The 26722-nt window shown below is 51.8% G+C and overlaps 1 protein-coding gene across 1 annotated transcript in view; it reads left to right on the plus strand.

The window, feature by feature from the left end:
* Positions 1-23536, plus strand: part of ELAVL1 (ELAV like RNA binding protein 1) — a 47980-nt gene extending 24444 nt beyond the window's left edge. Inside the window, exons 3-6 of the mRNA XM_032251954.1 lie at positions 1419-1522; positions 8494-8647; positions 14103-14328; positions 18442-23536. Of these exons, the coding sequence (XP_032107845.1) occupies positions 1419-1522; positions 8494-8647; positions 14103-14328; positions 18442-18766 (809 nt within the window). The 3' untranslated portion in view covers positions 18767-23536. The remainder of the gene's footprint in view (positions 1-1418; positions 1523-8493; positions 8648-14102; positions 14329-18441) is intronic.
* Positions 23537-26722: the final 3186 nt, after the last annotated feature.

Here is a 26722-nt window from a genome sequence, read left to right on the forward strand (position 1 = left end):
CTTGATGGAAGGAACTCTCCACAGGGCTTGTTTTCTAAAGAAAAGTATTGTTTGGAGGAGCAAAGTTATAAGCCTACCCAAGCATATCATAAAACTGTTAAAAAATAACTCAGAGCCAGTCTTGTGGATGGCCTTCTGCCTCAGTGGGGTTCCAGGCCTCCTTCTGTTCAGCGATCTGCTCATTGTCACCCTCTGCCGGCTGGGGGAATGGAGCAGTGCTGGGTGAGGCCTGCCAGGCTGGCCACCCACAGCTGGTGCTCACCAGCCTTGCGACTGAGTGGATAAGCTGGCGGGGAGGACAGGGATTGCGCTCTTCCCTGAACCTCCTCACTTCTCCTTTAGTGAAAGTGTTTGGCCAGATGTTCTATGAAGCTCCTTCTGAACCCCCACCCCAGTGGCTGTCCCCTCTGGTCCTGCCCTCACCATCCTGATTCCCTCCTGCGGCGTCCAGTGAGTGGGTGTTCACTTGTACCTGTGCAGAGTGTTTCATAGCAGGGGTGCGGGGGACACCTGCCTGTGACCCTTTTTCTCCCCCACTGCCGAGAGAAGCTCGGGAGACGGCCAGGGCTATGATGCCAGGGCAGGGCCTGCCCTGTGAGGCTGGGGGTTCTCAGCCCCTGGCTTCTCCTTGGGCTCCCCATCCTCTTCTGCCCCACAGCGGGTTCGGGCAGGTCTCAGGCTTGGGGAGGTAAATGGAACTGGTGTTGGGTGGTGCCAGCAGGCCCTCCTGCTGAGAAGGAAGCGGCAAAGCAACAGCGACACAGACTGGGGTCCACCAGCCTGTCCACCGCCATGACCTTCCTCATCCTCACCACCCAGACCCCACAGAGCAGCTGGCACCCACGGGACTGGTCATTCAGAAAGATGTCATCCATAGCAGTTTTTTTTTTTTTTTTTTTTTTTAATTTTTTTTAAGGGCTTTTTTAATTACAAAAATAAAACCTTGGCCAGGTGCAGTGGCTCACACCTGTAATCCCAACACTTTGGGAGGCCAAGGTGGGAGGATTGCTTGAGCCCAGGAGTTTTAGACCAGCCTGGGCAACATAGAGAGACCCCATCTCTACAGATAATTTTTAAAATTAGCTGGGCCTGGTAGAGTGGGCCTGTAGTCCCAGATACTCTGGAGGCTGAGGTGGGAGGCTCTCTTGAGCCCAAGAATTTAAAGTGGCAGTGAGCTGTGATCTCAGCACTACACTCCACTCTGGGTGACAGAGCAAGATCCTGTCTCTTAAAAAAAAAAAAAAAGTAACCTGTGTTCATTCCAGAAAATGTACTTGTTTGCCAAAGAAAGTAAGAAAGCTTGCTAGCGCCTATAATTCCGTTTTCCAGATATGGGCAGATACAGTGCTGCCTGACCTCCCTGTACCTCTTACTCACAGGCGGTTAACTTAACAATGTCCTTGTGTTCTTCTGCACAGGACACAGCTTGGGCTATGGCTTTGTCAACTACGTGACTGCAAAGGATGCAGAGAGAGCAATCAACACGCTGAATGGCCTGAGGCTCCAATCAAAAACCATTAAGGTAAAGGGATCTGATACCACCACCTCCATTCCTGGCTTGGGCACAGGTCTGTGCTGAGCCCGCCCAGCCTCACGGTCTCTCTCCAGGGGACTGTGAGCACAGCCGCTCCTTGGGGGCTCCCATCAGATACCCTGATCAGGTGGTGACCGTCCCAGGCCTCACATGGGTGGCTCAGGGCCCACTCCCCGCCCAGGGTGTCCCTAGGGTGCGTCAGCTCCCAGGCCTCCCCCACTGCCTCTCTTGCCTGGCTCATTGTGTTTCCATCCCCGGGCAGCTCCATCCACCCTCAGCCTGCACAGTGCTCCCTCTGAGCTCCTTGGGGCCTGTTGTAACCCTCCTCTTGCCCGTTCAACCAGCATTCACTCAGCAGATACTATGTGCCCCACAGTGACCAAAACAGACCAATTCAGTGCCCCCGTGAGTCGGGGCTGCAGACAGTAGACAAGAAAGAGGACAGCCACGTGTGACAGGTGGGTGCCACATGTGGAGGCTTCACAGCAGCAGGTGACTTGTGGAAGCCAACTGCAGCAGCCTGGAGGTGGCACCTCCAGCAGGGCTGTGGTGCCTTCCTGGGATGAGTCGGCAGGTCCTTCCTCTAGGTTACACAGATGGATTTCCTCTGTCATCATTATCTGACCCACTCCCTCATACACTGGGGCTGTCAGCCTCAAGCCCCACATCCCCCTCGTCCCCAAGTATCTGCTTTCTGGCTCCCCTGATCGTGGGCAGCTCCTGCCACCCGAATCAAGCCTCATTTCTTTCCCGACCTTTGCTCCCTGGTCTCCTGTCAGTCCTGGGAGCTGCTGAGCCTTCCCTGAGCCTCCTGTGCCCCAGGCAGAGGTCCCTGCGACCGGGCTTCCTGCAGTAGCCACTGTGCCCACCCACTCTCAGTGCCTGCCTTCGCAAGGTGCCCACGGACATGGGGGCTCATCGGCCAGAATCCCCTCTCCTTCTCCGAGGCCATTTGGAATGTGGTGGGCCTGTGTGAGCCTTTAGATCTGCTAGATGACCCTACCCCAGAGAATGGTGCTCCCTGAATCACATCAGGTGCCCAGAAGGGTCTCTCTTGGACCTGCACCGCGGCTGTGCTTCCTCAGCTTATCTGATTGCCAGGGCTCCCTGGGGAGCTGTAAAATACAGATTCCCAGGCTGCAGAGGGGCCTCCTGAGTCACCGCAGGGCAGGCCTGGGAGCCTGGATTTTTGCCTGCCCACCAGGAAGGGTCCTGTTACCTGGTGGTGGCAGCACCTTCAGCCAAGAGGTGGCCTCTGTCCCTGCCCTCAGACTGCCGCATGATCTTGGTTACTCAGTGGCTAAACCCTTGCTCAGCAGCAGCTCTCCCAGACCCACCCTGTGCCAGCAGCATGAACGTGGTATGCAGTGGGCTCCCCAAGGGCAGGTGCACCGCTGCTGCATCCTCGTGTCCAGCGCAGGTCCCCAAAGGTGCCTTCCACTGTAGGGGCTGGTGAGGGCAGCCCAGCGCCATGCGTTTCCACCTGAGCAGGGACAGTTCTTCCTCACCTCCAGCCTCCGGTGGTTGATCCTTGGCCCCGGACTCCCTATCTCCTAGGAGTTCTCTCCTCCATTTAGAAAATATTTTAAGGTTGTTTCTGAGGCAGCCAGGCTGAGGTGTGGAGCAGAACAGTTGGTTATTGTGCAGTGGTTCCGTTTACTCAAATGCAAGAGCTGGATGCCAATGCAATTGTGTCAACAGGACTCTCTTGCCTCTCTAGGATTGAAGTTGATAGGAAAGACTGGGGAGTGGCTGCCTGAGTTTGAAGCCAGAGCCATGCAGGACCCCAGGGTCCCAGGCCTGGACAGATGTCCCTTCCTGTCATCCCAGCCATGTGTGTAGAAGCCTGACTCACCTTCAGCAGCCCTGCCCTCTGCTGGCAGAATCTGGTTCTCAGTGGCTTCCCACCACTGTCCTAGTTCTGCAGAAACAGGCCAGCCTGGAGGGGATGTGACAGTCCTCAGTCATTTCTCCCTGGGGCTTCCCCTAGGCTGTCCGGGCCTGGCTTCTCTGGCAGTTCCTCTGGCATGGCCCTGGGGTCCTCTGTGCTTCAAGCATATTCATTCCGCAAACGTTTACTGAGCCCCTGGCCAGTGTCCAATGCTGGGCCAGGTACCTTGAGACCAAGGGAAAGGGACTTCGGATCCCTTGCCCTCCCCAATTTAAGGGTGACTCATTTGTGCAGCGTGATAAGGGCCTGGATGGAGATGTATGTTCAGTTCATCCTGGACTTTTTTATTCAGTATTGATCTGATGTCACCTGGTGTCCTGCAGTTCTATTGTGACACCAGTCACCCAGTGTTAGCACAACCCCCGCACGTTTAAGGCCACAGTCCCCAAAAAGACCATCCTCACCTCAGATGCCAGTCGCCCTTTGGGGGTCCCCAGGCCCCTGCACTTTTGGCCAACTGGCTACAAATTCAGAGGTTCCCGCCACTCTTTCAGGGTGCATAACTCACTAGAATGACTCCTGGAACTCACACTTCCATTGGCAGCTTGTTTATAAAGATTGCAACTCAGGGCCTGCCAAACAAAGAGCCACACAGGAGGGTCCCAAGCACAGAGCTCGTATGGCCACACCCAGTGGGTTCAGGTGCCTCGCCCTCTCTGCATGTGACTTGTGTACCTACCAGGAGACTCCACGGAGTTTTGGTGTCTAGTGTTTTTACTGGGCTCTCATTGTGAATGCATGATTGATTGAGTCTTCGGCCATGTGATTGAACTCCATCCCCAGCACCATTTTCCCCTCCCCCACCCTGCAGGTCAGACCAGTATCACCTCAACCCTCTAGTCACATGCTTGGTCTTTCTGGTGTTGAGGTCCATCACTTAGTACAAACTTAAGTGGGAGCGAAGTCCTCACAGTAACAAAGACAGAAATTCTAGGAGTTTTAGAAGCTCCCTCCTAGGAATCTGGGACAGAGACAAATCCCCCAGACAATCCTTTATCACAATCCTTAGGACCCCCAGACAAATCCTTTATGACAGTATGGGCTAGGGCCAAGCCCTCTGCTAGGTGCTGGGGGTCCCTGGCCTGTGGCTGCCCTCAGGGAGCCCAGCGGTACCCACTATTCACTATTAGGTGGCCCCAGGATGGTCTCAGGGAGCCTATAATAGTGGCCAGTGCCAGGGAAGGCTCCCTCAAGAAAGCCAGAGTTGAGATCAGGAGGAGGAGGAGTTAGCCAGGCCTGGGCAGGGATGAGGGTATTCCGAGCAGCAGGACCTGCAGGGGCACAGGGTGAGGGCGGCATCCTAGAGGAGACCCAGGCACAGAAACCACAGGCTGGCCCCAAACCTCTGCCCCACTCCTCCCTGCAGGTAGGGCTTCTCAGAGCCCCAACCTTTCACAGACAGCCCAGATGTACCCTTGCCTTCACCCTGTCTACTCTGTTCTCTTGGTCCTGATGTCATTCCCTTGGTGGCAGAGTCGAGAGGGAGGTGTCCTGTCTCCTCATCCCTATTAGTTTTTTTCCCATAGTAGCAGCCCAGGCAGCCACAGCGGGAGTGCTCCTGCATGGAGGTGACAGGCTGAGCATTGCCCAGATGCAGCTCGGTGTCCCTGCCAGGACGTTGCAGAGTGTCTGTGTACAGCTCTGCCTCACTGCTGGGTCCCTGTGTGCCACACACAGCCAGTGCTTACCAAGGGCCGACGGTGGGCCAGGCCTTCCGTCCAGTATCCCACGTGCCCTCCTCACAGCCACATAAAGGTTGATCCCCAGATTTGGGTGGAAAAGCTGATGTTTTGAGTAGTAAAACAGCTCTGCCAAGGTCATGGAGGGATGGAGGAGCAAAGCCAGGGTGTGAAACCGGGTACTATGTATGGCTATAGGCAGTTAATGCTGTCACCTGGAGGCTTCCTCAGCACTTTGTGAAATCCACGCCTCAGGAACCAGAACAGCAAAACTCCTGTCACCCACAGAAGCCAGCGCTGGGGACTGCAGTGCAGATAGGCAGGTGTTCTTAACAACGGCAGCTCCTGCTCACTCCACTCATGCAGCGGTAGTCCCCAGATGCCTGCCATTCACCTGAGGCTGCTGTGGGTGCTTTGGATACAGCAGGAAACACACAAGTCTGAGCCTCACAGTCTGTTTGCAAAGTTAAAAGTTACATAAGTAAAATAGATGCCAGGCAGGGTGGTGCACACCTGTAATCCCAGCCATTTGGAAGGCCAGGGCAGGAGGATCACTTGAGTCCAGGAGTTCAAGTCTAGCCTGAGCAACATAGCGAGACCCTGCCTCCACAAAAAACTTAAAAAGTCAAATACATAGTGTGTCAGGTCATGATCAATGCAGTCAAGAACTAAATGGGGACAGGAGGAACTCGGTGTTGATGTGAGTGGAGGGATCCGTGGCAAGCCAAGTGGCCAGGGAAGGGTAGGAGTTAGCTCAGCTGCCATGACAAAGCCCTGCAGGCCAGGCTGTTTCAGCAGGTGTTGACCCACAGTTCTGGAGGCTGGAAGCCCAAGACCAAGGTGTCGGCAGGGTTGGTTTCTCTCAAAGGCACTGGGAAGGGATTTGTCCCAGGCCCCTCTCACAGCTCCTAGTGGAGGCTGGCAGTCTCTGGAGTTCCTTGACTTAGAGAAGCGTCACCCCAGTCTCTGCCTCCATCTTCACGCTGCAGGCCAGGGCAGGGATGAGGGTATTCCGACCAGCACTTCTCTGTGCGAGTGCCTATATCCACATTTCCCCCCTTTCTAAATGGAATTTTTTTTTTTTTTTTTTTTTTTTTAAAGACAGGGCCTCACTTAGTCACCGAGGCTGGGCTGCAGTGGTGCGATCATGGCTCACTGCAGCCTCAAACTCCTGTGCTCAAGCGATCCTCCCACTTCAGCCTCCCAAGTAGCTGGGACTAGAGGTATGCGCCACCATGACCAGCCAATTTTATTTTTTGTAGAGATGCGGTCTTGCCATGTTACCCAGGCTAGTCTTGAACTCTTGGGTCCAAGTGATCCTCCCACTTCAGCTTTCCAAAACAGTGGGATTACGGGCCTATGCCACCACACCTGGCCTAAATTTCCCCCTTTTATGAGTACACCAGTCACATTTGATTAGGGATCATCCTGTACCAGTGTGACCTCATCTTAACTGATTACATCCATGATGACTGTATCCAAATCAGGTCACGTTTTGAGGTCCTGAGGTATTAGGACTTCCGCATATGAATTTTGATGGGGGGAGCACAATTGAACCCCTCACTGAATGAATTCTCGAGAATGGGCAGCTAGAAAAAGACCTGATTGACGCCAGAGAGCAAGCAGTGTTGGAAGCTTAGGAAAGAGCGTTCTGGCTGACGGGCCGGGGAGCCCCAGGTTGGTGCATGCCCACAGTGCACCAGCTGCGCTGATCTGGCCTGACTGAATGTGACAGTGTCTAGAGAGAAGAGGAAAGCGGAGCTCCCATGGTCCTTGGAAACACCTGTCCTTGGGAGGCATCAGAGCTTTCCCTAGCATTTGGCTCTAGGGCACTTCTCCTCTGGGGCCTTCATCCAGGCACGTCAATAGGTCCAGTCAGTGCCAGCCTCAGCTCCGCTTCACCGGCACCAGGGTGATGGCTTGGCAGGCCCCCAAATACTGCCCAGTCCAGACAGGTCTGCAGAGAGCCAAGGCAGGCCTGGACACTGTAGAGGAGGCTGGGGGCCAAGGCAGCCTCTTTTTCTCTGAGGACAGCACTGGCAGCCCCTAAGCCAAATCACATGGTGACCAATTGCCCCCCGCCCCAGAGCTCCTGCCCACAAACTGATGGAAGTACCCCAGGCCTGGGAGCAGCACGGTGTCCCCAAAGACCTCATGGGCCCCATGGTGACGTGCTCCCTCGATTCCCACCGCTGCCGGGTGGAGCTGGCCTCCAGCCCCACCACTCCTCTCTTCGTGGGGGCTCTCGTGCTCTCCTGCTGGGCTGTCCGCTGCCCTGTGAGCAGGGGCAATGTCTGTCGTTCTTTCTCTGGAACATGATAGGAGCTTCTCAGAGGATGCTGCCTGTGTGTTCTGGGCACACAGATTCTGCCCAGTGACTCCTGAGCGGCGGTTTCTCCCTGTGTTCTGGCCTCAGTCACCTTGGCTCATCAGTTCTGTGCCCCTCACTCAAAGGGAATGAACTTCCTTTTGCACAGGTTCAAGTCCCCACCCTTTCTGGGCACACGGCTCCTGCCCCCTCCTCCATATTCCAACCTTCTGACGGCTGAGAGTCCTGCCAGACTGCCCTTTCACAAACAGAAAGGTTCCACCCTTGTCCTTTTTCTCCTTCTGGGCCGTGGGGTCTGCAAGGCCATCAGCGCCAACCTGGGAAAGCACCGAAGACCTTTTCTTGCATTGGCCTCTGGGCTCCCCTCACCACCCTCCACACATGAATGATGAATGTGCCATTTTGTGAAAGCACCCAGAAGGTTCTCTTTAAGTTTTCTTTGATTTTGCAAAATAGAAATCCAAAAGGCATTGAGTCGTTTAATAGTGTACACTTGAGTGGATTTGAGTACAAACTCTGGGTCCTCCCAGAACTCACAGCCCCCATCAGGGCTTTTGTGGCAAGCTTGCTCTTTGGCAGGGGAGTCTCGTGTGCTCCCAGCAGCTCCCAGCTTGCTGGCCCGCTGTATTACTGGCTTCTTTCAGGCACCAGGTCTTATCTCTAGCACCAACTCATTGTCCAGCACATCAGAGAGGTCAGAGAGGTGACCACCTACCAGCTGTGGTCCCTCAGTTGGGCTTTGTGACATGGGAGTCATGCCTGCCTCCTTGGGGATGGCGAACACCCAGTAAGGAAGTACTCCAGACACCCCAGCTCACGGCCTGTCCTGCAGTGAGCTGCCACCACGCAGCTGCAGGTGGTGAGCATCAGCAACGAGAATCATTCCCTGTGTGATTTCTAACCCCCAATGTTGGCTTCTCCTAACCCCAAAATTTAGCACCCTCCTCAGTGCTTTGGCCACATGCCTGTCCTAATCCCAAAAAGCGTTTGTGTTTTCAAGGTGTCGTACGCTCGTCCGAGCTCAGAGGTCATCAAAGATGCCAACTTGTACATCAGTGGGCTCCCGCGGACCATGACCCAGAAGGACGTAGAGGACATGTTCTCTCGGTTTGGGCGGATCATCAACTCAAGGGTCCTCGTGGATCAGACCACAGGTACCGCAGGGGCCTGAGACATGTGGGGACGGTATTCCCTAGGACTGGGTTGTCTAGGGAAGGCAGATCATCGTTTGATTTTAAATATCATTAGTTATTCTGCAAATGAGGACAGTACCAAAATGAGAAAAGTTGACATTGGTTTGAGGAGGTAAGATGGCGTTAAAAGAAGCTGGGGATTAGGCCAGCATTTCATGTGCGGTGAAACACCAAGAAATTCTTGCACCTTCCCTCAGGCAGGTGAATGTCCTGGCCTCGCCCATGAATGGGGTGAAAAGGACACTGCAGGCCAGGTGCAGTGGCTCACGCCTGTAATCCCAGCACTTTGGGAGGCTGAGGCGGGTGGATCACCTGAGGCCAGGAGTTCAAGACCAGCCTGGCCAACATGGTAAAACCCCATCTCTACTAAAAATACAAAAGTTAGTCGGGTGTGGTGGCAAGCGCCTGTAATCCCAGCTACTTGGGAGGTTGAGGCAAGAGAATCGCCTGAACCTGGGAGGCGGAGGTTGCGGTGAGCCGAGATCACACCAGTACACTCCAGCCTGGGCAACAGAGTGGGACTCATCTTAAAAAAAAAAAAAAAATTGGATACTGCAGCCAGGTGTGGTGGTCCAGGCCTGTCGTCTCAGCTGCTCAGGAGCCTGAAGTAGGAGGATTGCTGGAGCCCAGGAGTTCACAGCTGTGGTGAGCCGTGATCGCGCCACTGTACTTCAGCTTGGGCAACAGAGCAAGACCCTGTTTCTTGGGGATAAAAAAAATGCTGCTGTGCTTTTGTCCACTGTGGCTCTCATTGCAGGTGTTTGGGGTGCAGTAGTCTGATGGCCCCAAATCCCCAGAATTCAGATGCTCCTCTCTGGGGAGCACATCTAAAGTGCGCAGAACACACGGCGGTGAATTCCTCTCATGGACGGGCAGTCCTGGCCACTTCACTGCCCACCGTCCCCCCCAGGCTGTCTCGGCACTGAACATGGTCTCTGGGTTTTGTGTGACGCCATCAGGCAGTGAGGCACTGGGGACACGCCCGCACCTGCAGCTGTGCTCCCGACCCACTGCCTGGCCCGCCTGCCCCACTAGGCTAGGAACTAGTGCACCACCACATCCTTTGCCAAGCCCTGCACACAGCCCCGCCTTGGGGATGGGGAGCTCAGGCCACCCTGAGGGGATTTCAGATCGCTCAGCTCTGTTTGGGGTAGGAGTGGGAGTGTGCTGACCAACCAGGAGGGAAGAGTCCGCTCGCCAAGCCCAGCAAGGCCTGGGCGTTGTGTGAGTGGTTTTCATATTCCCCCCACCTTGGCTGTGGTGTTCAAATACACCAAGTAGTTGAGCCACAGGAAGTCATGCTCTGAGATTACCTCTTTTTGAGAGAACAGCAGTGCTCCTCCAGCAGCCCAGAACCTCACCTATCATGTGAACACAGGTGGGGCCTTCCTGGCCTGCAGGGTGGAGGGACATGCACATTGTCCTCCCTCCCCTGAGCTGCATGCTTTGGGGTGGGCAGCCTCATCAGTCTCTCTCCCTCCTCCCGGCTGGCTGTGGGAACCCCACCTAGTGTGCACTGGCCCTGCCGCTGCCAGCCTTCAGTCCCACTGGGGTCCGAGGAAGGGAAGCGGCCACTGTGCACGTCATGGGGGCTCTTGGGGACCACGCATAGCCTAGCACAGACTTGTGCCCTGGCACCAGACAGTGCTGAAGGAGAGGGCTCGCTCACACAGCCTCCTCTGTTCTTCCTTCGTTCTGGGAAGAGGGTCGGGGAATGCCAGTTACAGTTACTCGGTGTAAACTCCCCTGGTCTGCACCAGAAGAGTCCTGTGGTCCCTGAAGTCCCCTCACTTACCTTAGAAGTGCCAGCTAAGAGAACGATCCTGTCGGACCAGTGCATGGGTTCATTGCCCCCAACTCCGCATTGGGGCATCTGAGCTGGCTGCCCAGGGCCCAGGGCCGGGGAAGCCAACCTCACTGGCCCACAGTCCACTCCCCTCCAGCCATAGCCCAGCCCCGATGAGGGGATCCTGCTCTCCACTCGGAGCCCTAGCATCTGAGAACACGCCCCCAGACACCCAACTCTCCTGGGACCATCCTTAGTCTCTCAGGCACACACAGGCTATAGGCTGGGGGAATACACCTCTGCACACAGCTACTGGGGACATTGTCTCCTTTCCCTCTCCAAGGTTGTGTCTCCCAGGCTGTTGAGGGTATCTCAGTATTGCCCCCCAGCATCTGCTGTGAAACTCAAGGTGGCGGAAGGAACCTTTGGCATCTTTGCAGGGGGGTGAGGGAAGCAGAGAGAAGGGAGCCAGGAGGGTCTCCCCAGCTCTGCTTCCTACCCCATGGTACAGAATTGGTAGGAAGGTGAGGCTCCAGTCCCAGGGCTGTGGCTCCCTCTGCTGGGGACAGAGGGTGCTTGTTGCTGGGACCTCATGAGGTGCACGGTGGGCAGCAGGGAAGAGAAGCGTGTGGCAGGCCAGCGTGTGAAGTTTGCCTTCCTGTGATGGGCTTTTTAGTGTTAAACAGATAGGGATGGCTGGGCGCGGTGGCTCATGCCTGTAATCCCAACACTTAGGGAGGCCAAGGTGGGAGGATGGTTTGACCGCAGTTTAGAACAGCCTGGCCAACATAGTGAGACCCCTACTCTTTTTAAAAAAAAAAAAAAAAAAGATAATGTATTCATCTGGAGATTTTGACATTTCTTGGACTTTGCTATTAAATTCTAAAAACACAAGGAGGCTGAACATGGTGGCTCACGCCTGTAATCCCAGCACTTTGGGAGGCTGAGGTGGATAGGTCACCTGAGGTCAACAGTTCAAGACCAGCCTGGCCAACATGGCAAAACCTCATCTCTACTAAAAATAAAAACTAGCCGGGCGTGGTGTCAGGTGCCTGTAGTCCCAGCTACTGGGGAGGCTGAGGCAGGAGAATCATTTGAACCTGGGAGGTAGAGGTTGCAGTGAACTGAGATTACACCATTGTACTCCAGCCTGGGTGACAGAGTGAGACTCCATCTCAAAAAATACTAAATATAAAAAATAAAAAACACTGGGAGAACAAAAACCAAAATTGCAGAGCCAAGTTCAGAAAGTATACATTCCTTAAATAATATAGTGAATTGTGGCCAGGTGCAATGGCTCACGCCTGTAATCCCAGCACTTGGGGAGGCTGAGGCAGGTGGATCACCTGAGGTCAGGAGTTCAAGACCGGCCTGGTTAACATGGTGAAACACTGTCTCTACTACAAATACAAAAATTAGCTGGGTGTGGTGGTATATGCCTGTAGTCCCAGCTACTTGGGAGGCTAAGGCAGGAGAATCGCTTGAACCCAGGAGGTAGAGGTTGCAGTGAGCCAAGATTGAGCCATTGCACTCCAACCTGGGTGACAGAGCGAGACCCTGTCTCAGAAAAAAATAATATAGTGAATTGCTATTCCCTGTGTTAAACAGCATCCTTCCTGGCCCCCCTTACTCGAGTTTTCTTTGTTTCACTTGCATTTGAAGGGCACTCTACAACACCAGACGAGGAACCTACACTTGCATGCATGCCTTCTCTCTGCTGGGCTGCAAGGTCTTTAGAAACAGAATGATGCCATCTGCTTGGAGCCAGCTTCCCTAAGAGCCAGCCAGCGTCAACTGTCAGTTGTATTTGCCTAAAGTTAGATTTTTGTTTAGGTTTCCAAGACTGACTAAGCCGTCATTCATGTCGTGTGAGAATAAATGAAAGCAGCATCTGCCAGGGTTATGTTTTCAGGTGTTCCTTCTGAGCAGCAGCTCAGAAATGGGCCTGAGCCCCAGAATATTCCTGGCACATGTGCATAGCACTAGGTGTGACCTTACTAAGGCTGCTATCTGTGTGCTCACGTGGGGCTTGAGGTGTTGCGATTGTGGGGCAGCTGGCGGGACCCTCTGGGAAGTGGTGGAGTAAGGTGCCAGGTGAGACGTGGAGACCGGACATGGGGACAGTTGGGTGCCCGCTGGACAGGTCACCCAAGGCCCCAGGCTGCCTGGCTTTGGTCATTGTTCTTTACCATGCACAACAGGTCTTTACCTAGAGAGGAAACCTGACTTAGGACACCCTTTGCCTAGAAGTCTTTTTTTTTTTTTTTTTTTTTTTTTTTCTTTAAGAGGTGAGATCTTGCTATACTGTCCAGGCTGGTCTTGAACTCCTGGCCTCAGGCAATTCTCTTGGCTCAGCCTCTGGAGTAGCTGGGACCACAGGCACAAACCTTGACCTGGCTCAACTAAAAGTCTTAAGAACCAGGGTGTTTGGGTTGGGCCATCTGCAGCAGCCTCTCCCACCAGGACACACCGATGACTCCCGCCCAGCGATATCACTCTCAGACTGGCCCCTCAGCTGTCACCTCTCCCACCTGGGCCTTCCTCTGACCTCATCGTGCCCTCTCCCCAGGAGAAGGAGCTAGTCCACTGCCCAGTGTGCCCTCACCCCCATCCCCCTCAGCTGCATCTAGTTTCCAGTCTGCTCCCCAGGTTCCTCAAGGGATGGTGCTACTCATGTTTCCCTCCCGGGCCTAGTGCATGGACAGGCAGAGGTGGGGGGCAGCCATGCCCACCTTCCGTCTGCCTTGCTCGGCATCTCACACCCATGCCCGGCTGACTAGTGCCGCCTACAGCAGGGCAGGCCTCTGGTCTCATGCTGCTCTGTCCAGGATTGGGTTCAGCCAGGGATCCAGGACTGGCCCTTCCCACACCGGGACCCCAGGCCTGCTTGATGAGCCTGTGGGTAGGTTCAGCTCTGCTGTGCGAGCCTGAGCAGTGTTCTGGCCTCATTTGATTCTGATGGTAATTTGGGGCACAGGAGGGTGCGGGACCTTAGAGTGGAGTATCCCAAGACAAGAGTGAGGGGACAGCAGCAGCATAGACCTGGCAAGGGGACAGCCACAGGACTCCACACCCTCCTGGCATGAAGGAGAAGGCACGCAGGCTAAGCTGGGCACCTTTGCAGCAGGCTCAGCCACGAGGCCCGCTGTCACAGTGGGCCCCAGAGACAGCAGCCAGGTGGGTGGCCCCAGAGCCCAGGGAGGATTTCTCAGACACAACCCCCACCCCAACCCTGTTACCCACCGACCCCACAGCACATCCACGTACCCATTCTATGACGGGCACCTGGCGGCTAAATAGTGACGGCGGATGTGCTGTTACCTAATGTCGCCTTTTTCCAAATAAGAGCCTCGGGTGTCTCTTGGGGATGTCTGTCACCAAAATATCTTTGGGCGCCAACACTGGAGTCATGGCTTCAACCAGGAAGAAAGTCTAAAACTTTAATCTTCTGTTAGTCGTTGATTTTCTTTACTCCATCCATTTGTTTTCACTTTTAGGTTTAATTTTTGTTTATTTCCTTAACCAGACTTCCAGTCTGGCCCACAGTAGACTGACCTGACTTTTGCTTTTCAGTTTTGAAAGTCCTAGCGTTTTTCCCCCTAACTCCGTTTTTGTTGGTTTGTTAAAAAGGTTTGTCCAGAGGGGTTGCGTTTATCCGGTTTGACAAACGGTCGGAGGCAGAAGAGGCAATTACCAGTTTCAATGGTCATAAACCCCCAGGTTCCTCTGAGCCCATCACAGTGAAGTTTGCAGCCAATCCCAACCAGAACAAAAATGTGGCACTCCTCTCGCAGCTGTACCACTCGCCAGCGCGACGGTTTGGAGGCCCCGTTCACCACCAGGCGCAGAGATTCAGGTGGGTCGGGAGGGCGCGCACTCCTGAAAGCCACACGTAGCCCTGATGGCGGGCGACTGCACAGCCACAGAATAGAAACCACAGGAACGCTAGATTGATCCCATCAGAAAGCACTTTCAGAATCATTCCGTAGCGCCACACCACAGCCTCCATCAGAAAGGTGTCTGTAGGAAAGCCGTTTACTTCCAGCCAGGTGTTGTTTTTCATGGGAATCAAAACAGTGACACCAGGCTGTACAAAGTGGCTCATGCCTGTAGTCCTAGTGCCTTGGGTGGCTGAGAGAGGAGGATCAATTGAGCCTAGGAGTTCAAGACCAGCCTGGGCAATATTGAGAAACCCCCATCTCTGCAAAAAAATACAGAACTGGCCAGGCATAGTGGTGTGCTCCTGTAGTTCCAGCAACCCAGGAGTCTCAGGTAGGAGGATTGCTTGAGCCCAGGAGGTTGAGGTTGCAGTGAGCTGTGATCATACCACTGCACTCCAACCTGGGCCACAGAGCCAGAACCTGTCTTTAAAAAAAAAAAAAATACAGCACTGGTCCCCATTGGCTCCTGGGAGCGTGAGCACTTAGAGCTCCAGTTCGCAGTTCCCAGTAACAGGAGAATGGAGCTGTGCGCAGTTCCCAGTAACAGGAGTGTGGAGCCGTGTGCAGTTCCCAGTAACAGGAGCATGGAGCCGTGAGCTTTAAGGATGCTTTCATGCCCAGTGTGGGGGTGTGCCCCTGTAACCTCAGCTATTGGGAGGCTGAGATGGGAGGATTACTTGAAGCCCCGCGTTTCAGCAGCGTGGGCAACAAAGTGAGACCCTTGTTACTACAAAAAATAATGAAAAAATTAAATGGGCATGGTGGTGCTGGCCTTTAGTTCCAGCTACTCGAAAGGCCAAGGCAGGAGGATCGCTTGAACCCGGGAGGTGAAGGCTGCAGTGAACTGTTTACACCACTGCACTCCAGCCTGAGTGACAGAGTGAGACCCTTTCTCAAAAAAAAAAAAAAAAAAAAAAAATGAATACTGAATGTTTCTTATCTGTGGGAGAAAAGACGTTGCCTTAGGTATACTCAGGTGAGAGCAGATCTTCCAACGCTTTTAGACATTTGATCAGCAGCCCTAAGGCAGACCTTTTTCATACACCTGCCTTGTGGAGTCATTTGCATTGGTGAATGTTATATGAATGCATTCTGTTTATAAGCCCTGTCCTAGAGGGGGGCAGTTTTCCTGGATTTCTTAGTGCTTCCATCCTGAAAATGGTTCTGGCTATGGGATCAAGTGGGATAGAGACAATGAGAGTCAGTGCCCTGAACTCCAGGAGCAGGTGTGCCGCAGCCTCAGAAACAGCAGAGGTCTCAATGTTAGGGCTGTTTTGTTTTGTTTTTGACAAAACCTCAAGGAGTGGCACTGAGAGCTTATCTCAGGTATGACAAGAACAGATTTCCCACTATTTTTATTTTTAATGTTTTTTTCTTGGTTGAGATGGGGTCTCACTGTGTTGCCCAGGCTGGTCGTAAACTCCTAGCCTCAAGTGATCCTCCTACCTCAGCCTCCCAAAGTTCTGGGGGTATAGACGTGAGCCTGGCCTCATGATTGTTTTAACAGTGAGGCTGGATGGGCGCTGCTGACTGCCACACGCTGCGGTGTGAGGTGTTATTCTCATGGCTGAGTTACCAGCGTTCTCAGCCTGGCTCAAGCTCCAAAGCTGGCCTGCCTGCCTTGATGATTTTGGTTTGAAGATAAGGCTAGGGAAGCTCCTCTGGACAGAATGGAGCTGAATTTTAAAATTCATCTGTGGAAACCTGATCGTATAGTCAGCACTGCTCTTGATGGGGCAGGGTATGTGGGTGATGGCATTGGGTGAACTATTCCTTAGCCTGGAATGAAAACAGGGAAGGTCCCAGTAATGAGAATGAGAACAGAAAGGGGAAACCAGAGGAGCAGACATTTCTGATCTAGCAGGAAAGTGAGTGGCAGGGCAACCACCGAGACAAAGTAATAGAAGGAAGCGGGAAGGATGTGAGAGCCTGGAAGGAAAGAAGGGAATTTGCCACAGGAGGCTGAGAGAAGAGAAGGAAGAAAGACCCAGACAGCAGGCAGTCTGCAGTCAGTTCCTATCACGTCTGGAAAAGCCCAGAGATAAGGGATGGAAAAGAATTGGGGTTGGAGGAAAAGAGGGGTAAAGATTTATGACTGTCAAGACCAAAGAAATCAGCAGGAGAAAAACTACCAACAAGAATAATTCCTGAGAAAGCCAGGTGCGTTGACTCATGCCTGTAATCCCAACACTTTGGGAGGCCTAGGTAGAAGGGTCACTTGAGCCGAGGAATTTGAGACCAGCCCGGACAACATAGTGAGACCTTGACTCTACAAAAAATGTAAAAATTAGCCCAGCATGGTGGCACATACCTGTGGTCCCAGCTACTCAGGAGGCAGGAGGATGACTTGAGCCTCAGAGTTTGAGACCAGACTGGACAACATAGTGAGGCCCTGTCTCAAAAAAAAAAGAAAAAGAAAGAAAGAAAATCACCCTTAGGCTAGTGAGCTGTCCTTTGGGGGTTGGTGTCTTCTCGTGTCTGCCGAGAAGGTGAATCTGTTCAATGACACTTGAAGGCATTCGCTGACCCCAGCTGGGGCCTGAAGGGGCTGCACTTGGCTGACAGGGCCACAGCCTGAAGCCCAGTTTTATTTTGGAACAGGCAGTGCTTCTCTGTATGCGTCGTGTGGCCTCACAGATGCCGGCCTCACAGATGTGCGGTACTCATATATTCCCAAGCTGACCCTCAGACCTTTAGTTTTATAATTTGAGAAAGTTCTAGAGGGCAGCCTGGCTTTAGGAACTGTTTTGTCATCTACCTTAATCCTTATTACAGCATCTATACGTTTTCAGAAGGCTTTATTTTAGTTTAGTTTTAGTTTTCTGAGGTTTTGTTGTTGTTGTTGTTTTCCTAGAGATCAGGTCTCTCTGTGTTGCCCAGGCTGGTCTCAAACTCCTGCTCTCAAGTGATCCTCCCGCCTTGGCCTCCCAAAGTCTTGGGATTCTAGGCTTGAGCCACCGTGCCTGGACCAGAAAGGCTTGTTTTTTATGTGAATAAAAGTATTGCTGTGGAAAGAGCGCCACGTGTGTGGTCAAGTTTGGTGAGCCTGCAGCTGCTGGCGTCCCAGGGCCCATCCTTGTCCCTTGAGTTCTCAGCCCTCAGTGGTTTGGCCCCTGGCCCTCATGGGATGTTGGGCCCCAGCCACAGAAGTTTGGTTGCCTGGTGCTTGGGAATGAATTCTTGTGCCTGCAGTGGTGGTGGCATAGATGTACTCTAACCAGAGACCACTGGACTGTGAACCCTTGGGGGTGGGTCATGATGAGGGGAAGGTGCAAAATTTGGAAAAAGGAGTTCTCCAGTCCCTGCACGCACCCCCACAGTATGAGGAGAGTTTCCTCCAGGGACAGCTAAGGCTGTCACAGTGCCTGCAGAGTATTTTTACCCTCAAAGGAGGACCAGGAGGCCAGGCTTGATGGCTCACACCTCTAATCCCAGCACTTTGGGAGGCCGAGGCGGGCGGATCACGAGGTCAGGAGATCAAGACCAGCCTGGCCAACATGGTGAAACCCCATCTCTCCTAAAATACAAAAAATTAGCCCAGCGTGGTGTTGCATGCCTGTAATCCCAGCTATTTGGGAGGCTAAGGCAGAATCGCTTAAACCTGAGAGGTGAGGGTTGCAGTGAGCCCAGATCGAACCACTGCACTCCAGCCTGATGACAGAGTGAAACTCCATCTGAAAAAAAACAGAACCAGGAGAAGTGCCCATCATCTAAACTGTGGGAAGCTGCAGAAACCACTAAACAGGCCCCCCCACATACACAGTGGGAAGAGTGGAGGGCGCCAACCAGCCCCTCAGAGTCAGCTCCCCACAGAACAGGGTCCCACCCTCCACTACCGTATTTAATTCTTCCCAGTTTAAAACCACGTCATGATTTTGACCCATGCAGGTGTCTCGACTGTGAGCACCTCGTGGCTGCACAGAGCGGGAAGGGGCCCAGCGGCCATGGTCAGCCTGCATCCAGGCCGAGCCCCATCCCCAGGCCACCTGCACCAACCTTGGCCTGACACTGTGCTCTCTGTTCGGCAGGTTCTCCCCCATGGGTGTCGATCACATGAGCGGGCTCTCTGGCGTCAACGTGCCCGGAAACGCCTCTTCGGGCTGGTGCATTTTCATCTACAACCTGGGGCAGGACGCCGATGAGGGGATCCTCTGGCAGATGTTTGGGCCCTTTGGCGCCGTCACCAATGTGAAAGTGATCCGCGACTTCAACACCAACAAGTGCAAAGGGTTTGGCTTTGTGACCATGACAAACTATGAAGAAGCCGCGATGGCCATAGCCAGCCTGAATGGCTACCGCCTGGGGGACAAGATCTTACAGGTTTCCTTCAAAACCAACAAGTCCCACAAATAACTCGCTCATGCTTTTTTTTTGTACGGAATAGATAATTAAGAGTGAAGGCGTTGAAACTTTTCTTGTTAGTGTACAACTCATTTTGCGCCAATTTTCACAAGTGTTTGTCTTTGTCTGAATGAGAAGTGAGAAGGTTTTTATACTCTGGGATGCAACCGACATGTTCAAATGTTTGAAATCCCACAATGTTAGACCAATCTTAAGTTTCGTAAGTTATTTCCTTTAAGATATCTATTAAACAGAAATCTAAGTAGAACTGCATTGACTAACCAGTCCCTCTGGATGGTGGTGAACCTGAAGCATGCTTTAACCTCTAAGACTGTCTAACACGCGTTTCATTCAGTGTCTCCACAGACCGGGTAGCAAAAAAAAAAAAAAAAAAAAAAAAAAAATCACCTTTTAGTTTTAGTTTTGAATCTAAAGATGTTAGACAGATGCTGAGTGTGCGTTTTCTCAACCGCTTCACCATTTTAAGCAATGTGTATGGTTTGGTTGACAGGAAGTTGCTTCTCCAAGCAGGTCCCGTTGCCACCTCCTGCTCACTCAGTCCCGGGCTCTGCCGAGTGGTCCTGGGAATGGCGGCGGGCCTGTCCAGCGTGGGCCACCACTGGGGCTGGGGCCACATGCCGGGCCAGGCCCTCCAAAGAAGGACACAAACGTGTTTTGTAAGCCCAGGCACCAATGGGAACGGACCAAAGAGTTTCAGGGAAACTCCAGTATATTCCAGAGTCAGATCTAAGCTCCAGGCACGCCTGAAGATGTGTTGCTACTCTGACGCCCCGAGTTTCTGTCCACACATTGCATGCATGGCGCCCCCCACATTGGATACTCTTGTTCACGACCATTTCTCCCGTTTCTAAGAGCATTTAACATAGCTTGGAGGCGTAAGATGGCTCTGTTTTTTAATAACACAGAAACATTTGAGCATTGTATTTCTCGCATCCCTTCTCGTGAGCGCTTAGACCTTTTTCTATTTTAGTCGGATTTTGTTTTGAAATTTTGCTTTTGTATGAACACTCAGCAGAAAAGTACTTACTTCTTGCCAGTTATCTATTAACCAAAACCTTTGATTTGTAGTTTTAAAGATTAACCCTCAAAGTTCTCTTCATAACTGCCTTGACATTTTGGGTTGTTCTGTTCTGTTAATTTTCTTTTGCTTTTTTGTGTTTTTTGTTTGTTTTTACTTTTGCATTTAAGACCATTAAATTTGATTTTGTTTTGCTCGAGTTTTGTTTTGTTTTTTATTTTACCTTTTCTTTCTTTTTGGTTAGGGAAGGTGCAGACGGCCCAACATTCAGGGAGGAGTCATAAGATCTTAAGAAACCAATACTTGCCTCAAGCAAAAGCATTTCTGAGTCTGTGACGCAGGAATGTGCAGTCACAGACTAGTGGCTTTTAAACCGGGAGCCCGGAGGAAGGGGAAAAGAGAAAGCCTGTGAGATAGGCAGGGCCAGATCTCCCAAAACTCCTCAGGACTGGGATCTGGTTTTTATCAATAACTAGTACAGAGAGAATCAAAAACAGGATAACTTAGTACCAGCAGTTTTTAACCTTGACGCAAGACTAAAACGTGACATTAGGCTGTTTTTTTAGTAACTGCTATCATGAGATGACGGCTGTATTTATCTGTTTATTTATGTCTATTTATTTATTGAAGTGGGAAATTGAGCAATAGTCAGGCACCGCCATCCCCAGAGCAGGTCAGCGTCCTGAGAGGCGCCTGTACAATTGAGGATGCCCATCCCCTCCCCTTTCCCTGATCTTTTACTGAGGGGCTGTGTGCCCGATCCTTGCAAATTGACGATGTTGCCATCCATACCCAGGCCCTGTCTCATAAAAGTCGGCCTGGTGCCACAGAGGACCTCCTTCCTCCCACAGAATCCCAGATACTCAGGAAAAGCCAGAACCGAGGCCTGTTTGCCTGGATTCAACACAAAAGAAGGGTCCCTGCTCTGTTGTCCCAGAGCACTCTCCACCCTGGGACCAGAACATTTTCCTGGAAAAATAAGCCTTTCAGGTTTCCCCGGGCCAACATCTTCTGATGGAAGGTGGGATTCCCGCTTCTGAAACTCGTCCTCGAGTCTCACTCCCCAACATGCCTATAGCTAGCATTCAACAGAGAACTCTGTTTTAAGCTTCAACTGTGAAAATGATGACGGGCCTGTAGCCAGCACCTCAGCTTCTTTCCTCGCTCCCTTTTGTCTGAATCCTATCCATTGTTCTGATGCTGGGACAGGTGAGAAGAAACTGTGACATGTATGAGCCTTTGAAAGTTCCCTGAAGTTTCTCAGTTCAGGAACATTCTCATTTCATGTGGTCTCCGCTCTGAACAGCCTTCTAGCTAAAAACAAACAAAAACAATGCATTTCCTTGGGAGTCACAAGCTTATGGAAGGATTTAGCTTTTGAACTGTCACTGCCGAAAAGCAATCTTCATTCCCATCGAGGTTCTAGTTGCTGGCCCTGTGTCCTCAAAGTGCATTACATCTTATCAGGACCTATTTGCAAAGGGGAGATCGCTTTTCTTAAAAGGCACAACCCAAAAGAAACCATTTGTTAAAACATTTTACATAGATCAGTCCTATTTGTATTTAGCAAAAATGAGTGCTCTCCTTTTGTTTGGGAATTTTGAAAAAGCGTTCAGAGTAGATAATGTTCGTTTATCAAAAATCTGGTTTGATAAATACCAAAGAGGCTTTGATTGAATTCTCTTTTGACCTGTGTAACTTCTGGTAGTTAGACCCCACGAAGCTCTGAATTTATGAACCTGCTTCTAAATGAATTCTCCCTTGTTCCCCTTGGCTCTGCCATTACTTCATTTTCAGTGTAATTTGCCAAGCCACAGTTTTATGTGCTGGCTGTGCCTCTAGTCACAGCTCTGTGACTGATTTCCCTTCCGGGTGCTGAGTCCCCTCGCCAGCCACCATCATGCTTGAATACCCTGAAATTCATGGGCTTCCTCGGGGGCCCGCCTGCAGGTGGTGCTGGGTGGGTTCCGCCACCTTCTCCTGGAAGGTGAGCCTTTCCCTGGCCAAGGGCAGCTGCCTTAACCTCTGAGAGTCTGCACTTGGCCTTAGTCCTGGAGACCCAGCCTCTAGGGACTGAACTGTGCTGCTGTCAGGAGCCAAGGCCGGCCCTTTGGAGCCGGCAGCCCCGGAGGTCCCTGCTGGATCAGAGAAACAGAAGCACCGGAAGACGGTTAGTGGCAATTCCTCTACCCGGTTTGCTTCCAAACCAGGGCCATTTGTCCACCAGGCATTGGAAAGACATGACCTACCCAGTCCGGCATCAGACTTGAAAATTGAAATTGACATTCTTCAGCTGTTACATTTCACATCAGATTCAGCCCGGTTTCATTCCCATGTGCTTTTCGCAGCCTTCCTGTGATTGGATGAAAAGAGAATAAGAATTCAGCTGACAGAAGGCCTCTATCCCCCATCCTTCCACTCACCCCTTGACCTCAGTCCCCTCCCATCTTCCCCGACCTACCTCACCTACAGCTCCTTAGGAGAGACCCCCCAGGGTTCAGCAGACTCTGGGGCTGAGGGGGGTCCTGTCCCCAAACTTCCCAAGACAGCCCTGAAGTCACAAGTGCTTTCTTTTAAGTGGCATTGGCAATTGGCACGTTCTTAACAATGGCAATAGAACCTGAATATCGAATCCCAGGCAGGGTTCACGTTTCCAAACCTTTTGATTTTCCCCTGACCTCTGATGACCGTATCCTATTTTTCTACAACCTTTCAGTGACATAATTCAAGGTTTTTTTTCTTGGCCATTTAAAAAACTTTTTTATTTTTCTCGCTTGTAAATCACCGCCAGTACCTAAGGTAGGCTAACGGAGACTTTGACAGGACTGGATTTTTCTTCCACCAGAAGGGAAGCCTTTTCTGTTGGTTTGGGGCCACCTCTTTGACCATGACCACGTGATGTTCCGTTTACAGTGACTTGCTTTGGGGGAGGGGGAGGCTCTCTTAACCGATTCCCATGTTGTACAGTAGATGGTTAGACTTTTTGTATATTAGTGTGTTTTAAGTTATTGATTTGTTTTATATAAAATAATTTATTTTTCAGGTGCCATTTTTCATTTTAACTTTGTTTTTACATGGGTTTGTTTTCAATAAAGTCTGACACTGGTGTCCAAAAGTCAACAATAAAATGAATCCCATTGTGTTCTTTTGAAGATGCTTATGTAACTTTTAAGCTTTTTAAATTATTTTCAGAAAAAAAAAAAGAAAAGCCCATATCAGTTTTCCATCACCCCATTGCCTTTTTATTTTTTTTTTTTTAATCCTTGTGAATAAATGTTCCTTAGTGTTTTAGGAGGAAAAAGCAAACCTAGATTTTGATAAACCCAGAAGACTTCAGATTAATAAAGAAGCTTTGAAAGAAGACCATTTTTCAAAATTTTAGTGAAGTGTGAATATTTTTTGTCAATGGCTTTCTCAAAGAGAATGAAACTTTTGCACCATTTTCAGAGTTTTTATAGAGATGCCAAATTGATATATTTACATGTAATGGAAACATGAAAAAGTTTTATTAAACAATTGTTCATAGCTGTGTAGACATTTTAATTCAGTTTCCAAAGCTCTCAAAAAAGCGTATTTTTGAAGTACGGAGTGATGCGGTTTGGGGCGTGGCTTATGGTTCCAAACGACTCAATTGTCCGGATACTCAGTTCTCTCTACAGGTATCAGGTTCGTGTTAAACGCTGTATGTTAACTATGACTGGAATTCTGTGATATTTTGGTAATAAATGAAGTGGGATCATTGAGATGTGCTGGTGTAGGGGTGATGGTGTGTGACTTGTGAGCAGCCCACAGCCCAGTAATAGAGTGCCAGGGGTCAGGGGACCTCTTTCCTCCAAGGTAAGCCTGGGCCAGGCCCCAGAAGGTAGAGCCCGAAGACAGCTGAGCCCTCCAGGGGAAGCCCAGTGCAGGTGTGCCCTGTGCTGGCTCACCCCTGGCCCTTTGGCTCCCACTCAGATATTTCCTCTTCTCCCCCAAGACCCATTGTCCCTCTTCTCCAGGTCCACAGGTCAGTGGGCCCAGCAAGTGGCCCCTGGGTATGGCCCCCCTCTGTCTGCTTCCCACTCCAGCGCTTCCCCACCAGTGACCTGAGGATCCTGCCTCTTCCCCCGTCTGTATATGGAACCATAGTTGGGTCACTCCCGAGCCCTGGGGCCATCCGGAGTGTCCCCTCTGTGAGACTGATCTCTTGTGGGATGGGAATGGTTATGAGCAAAGGGGTCTCAAAGTCAGAGTCCAGGTTTGAATCCTGGCTCTGCCACCACTCCCTAGTGTGCAACACGGGAAAAGTCCCTGGCTCCCCGAGTCTCTGCTCTCCCCTCTGTGAGATGGGTCCACGCTGCCCACCCCCTCCAGATCCTCAGGAAAAAGATCAAGTAGGGATGGTGACAGCTGCTACCAAGAATCAGGAGAAGGACTAGGTGGTTGCGCCCAGCACCCAGAGAGCTGAGCTAACATTGGCCCGCGGGTGGGCCTCTCAGAAAGCATTTACAGAGCCAGTTTTCAGGTTGCTAGTTTATTATGTGTGCATCTTGTGGGTCTGCATTCATCTTCTCTTCCAGCCATGGCTAAGTGATCCCTCGACTTCTGGGAAAACCCCGTGTTGTCTGACACCACCTGGGGCCAAAGGGCCAGGGCTATCCTCCAGCCGGAGGGCACTCAGGGCCATCCCTCAGGTGTTCAGAACCCAGGGGCTGACAGCTGGGGCTCCTGGAACTTTCAGGCTCAGGCTAGTGGATCTGACCAACCTGTAAACCCAGGAGAAGGGGTCTGGGTGTCTGCACCTCCCCAAATTAATAATGCATCTGTCTCCCCCAGGGGAGCATCATTTCAAAGCAGATTCGGCTTTTTTTTTTTTTTTTTTAAGACAAGAGTCTCGCTCTTTTGCCCATATTGGAGTGCACTGGTACGAGTCAGCTCACTACAACCTCTGCCTCCCTGGCCCAAGCAGTTCTGCCTCAGCCTCCTGAGTAGCTGGGATTACAGGCCCACACCACCACACCCAGCTAATTTTTGTATTTTTAGTAGAGAAAGGGTTTCCCCATGTTGGCCAGGCTGGTCTCAGGTGATCTCCTCAGCCTCCCTAAGTGCTGGGATTACAGGCATGAGCCACCACGCCTGGCCTGAAAACCTGTGTTTCTCCCTGGTGACGCCAGTGTCAGAGACTCACCTTGAGAAGCAAGAAAGTTAGGAGAGTCTCATTTGTGAGATGAACCTTAATGAAACCTGACAGCCCCCATCTCTCCCTCTGCTCCAGGGATGGCTTCCAATCCCCGACTCACCCCAGAATTGAGAGCCCGAGAGGCCCCAGCCCTAAGCGAGGCCTCCCATGCGAGGCGGGCAATGCTTGCATTCCACCAGACCTCTCCAGACCCTCAACTCTATGGGGGCCAGTTACATTGCTCCCTTCAAAGTCAAGGTCTGAGGCCTGCATCCTCTTGTCCTTGGGTTTTGTGTGTGTTTCAACCTCAATCATTTTTTAGCACAATTTAAAAGGTTTCTGGAAGAGAAGGAAAAACAGACCTGCATTGTCCCGGAGAGCCACGGTTTGTGTTTAGTAATACGAGAGCCGAGCCGTGATATGAGAGTGTCTTTATTGGCGGGGGGGGGGGGGTGGGGGGGGGTAGTGCAGCAAACAGACCTCTCACCCTCTGCTGCCCCAGGTCCTCTGCCATAATGACTTCAGGAAGCCATTTATTTTTTTGAGATGGAGTCTCACTCTGTCGCCCAGGCAGTACAGTGGCACGATCTTGGCTCACTGCAACCTCCACCTCCCAGGTTCAAGCAATTCTGCCTCAGCCTCCCAAGTAGCTGTGATTACAGGCATGTGCCACCACACCCAGCTAATTTTTGTGTTTTTAGTAGAGACCCATCTCTACTAAAGTAGACCCATCTCTAGTTCACCATATTGGCCAGGCTGGTCTCGAACTCCTGACCTCAGGTGATCCTCCCACCTTGGCCTCCCATAGTGCTGGGATTACAGGCATGAGCCACCTCTCTGGGCCAGGAAGCCACCTTGAAATCTCGCAGCAGCCCTGTGGGCAAGAGAGCATTGGTCCCAGGTTAAGGACCTAAAAATGTTCTACCCCACCCAGGTGGGCCAACCTATGGGGACCCACACACTGAGCAACAGGGAGAGCAGAATGGGAACCCCTACCCCACACAGTAGGGGTGCCCAGTTTCAGGGTGCTCTGAGCAGTGGGGGCAGGGCCTTTAGGGGAGTAGCATTGTACCAGGAAGGATGCAATGGCTAATGTTAGCTTTTTGCTTTACACAGTACTTGACCTCATGCACGCATTTCACAGATGACACCGTGGAACTCGGCGGATTGGAAAGCACATGCTGTGCTGGCAATCATTTTCTTAGTTTGGCGTAGAGCATCCTGGCTTTCGGCCGCCCCCTTAGTTTTGTGCCTCTGCACTGTTTCAGGGTTTAGACAGGGGTGGGAAGTTGAGGGTGGGCAGGAGGCTGAGTACTGCCTGCATGACCTGCAGGGGTAGAAGGGGCTCATGGGCTCAGGGTCAGACACCAGGGGGGCCTGGATACCCCCAACCTCTCGCCACAGTTCTTGCAGCCACTGCAAAGCAAGCAAGGAAATCTCCCCTCAAGCCCCTCCAAGGAGAAGAGATGGTTTCTGATCCCCGCCTCACCCCAGGATTCAGGGCCTGAAAGGCCCAGCCCCGAGTGAGGGCCCTGTGCCTGGCGGTGGATGCTCGAGCTCCACCAGACCCTCCGGACCCCTGCCTTTGTGGGGGCTATTTTCCTTGCTCCCTTCAATGTCAAGGGTCTGAGGCCTGTATCCTTTTTCCCTTGGGCTTTGTGTGTGTGTTTCAACCTCAGTAATTTATTAGCACAGTGTAAAAGAATTTCTGGAAGAGAAGGAGAAACATAGATACCTGCACTGTCCAGAAAACCACAGTTTGTGAGCCGAG

The sequence above is a fragment of the Sapajus apella genome, unplaced genomic scaffold, assembly GCF_009761245.1.
Source record: "Sapajus apella isolate SASKATOON/1434 unplaced genomic scaffold, GSC_monkey_1.0 scaffold77, whole genome shotgun sequence".
Classification (NCBI taxonomy): Eukaryota; Metazoa; Chordata; class Mammalia; order Primates; family Cebidae; genus Sapajus; species Sapajus apella.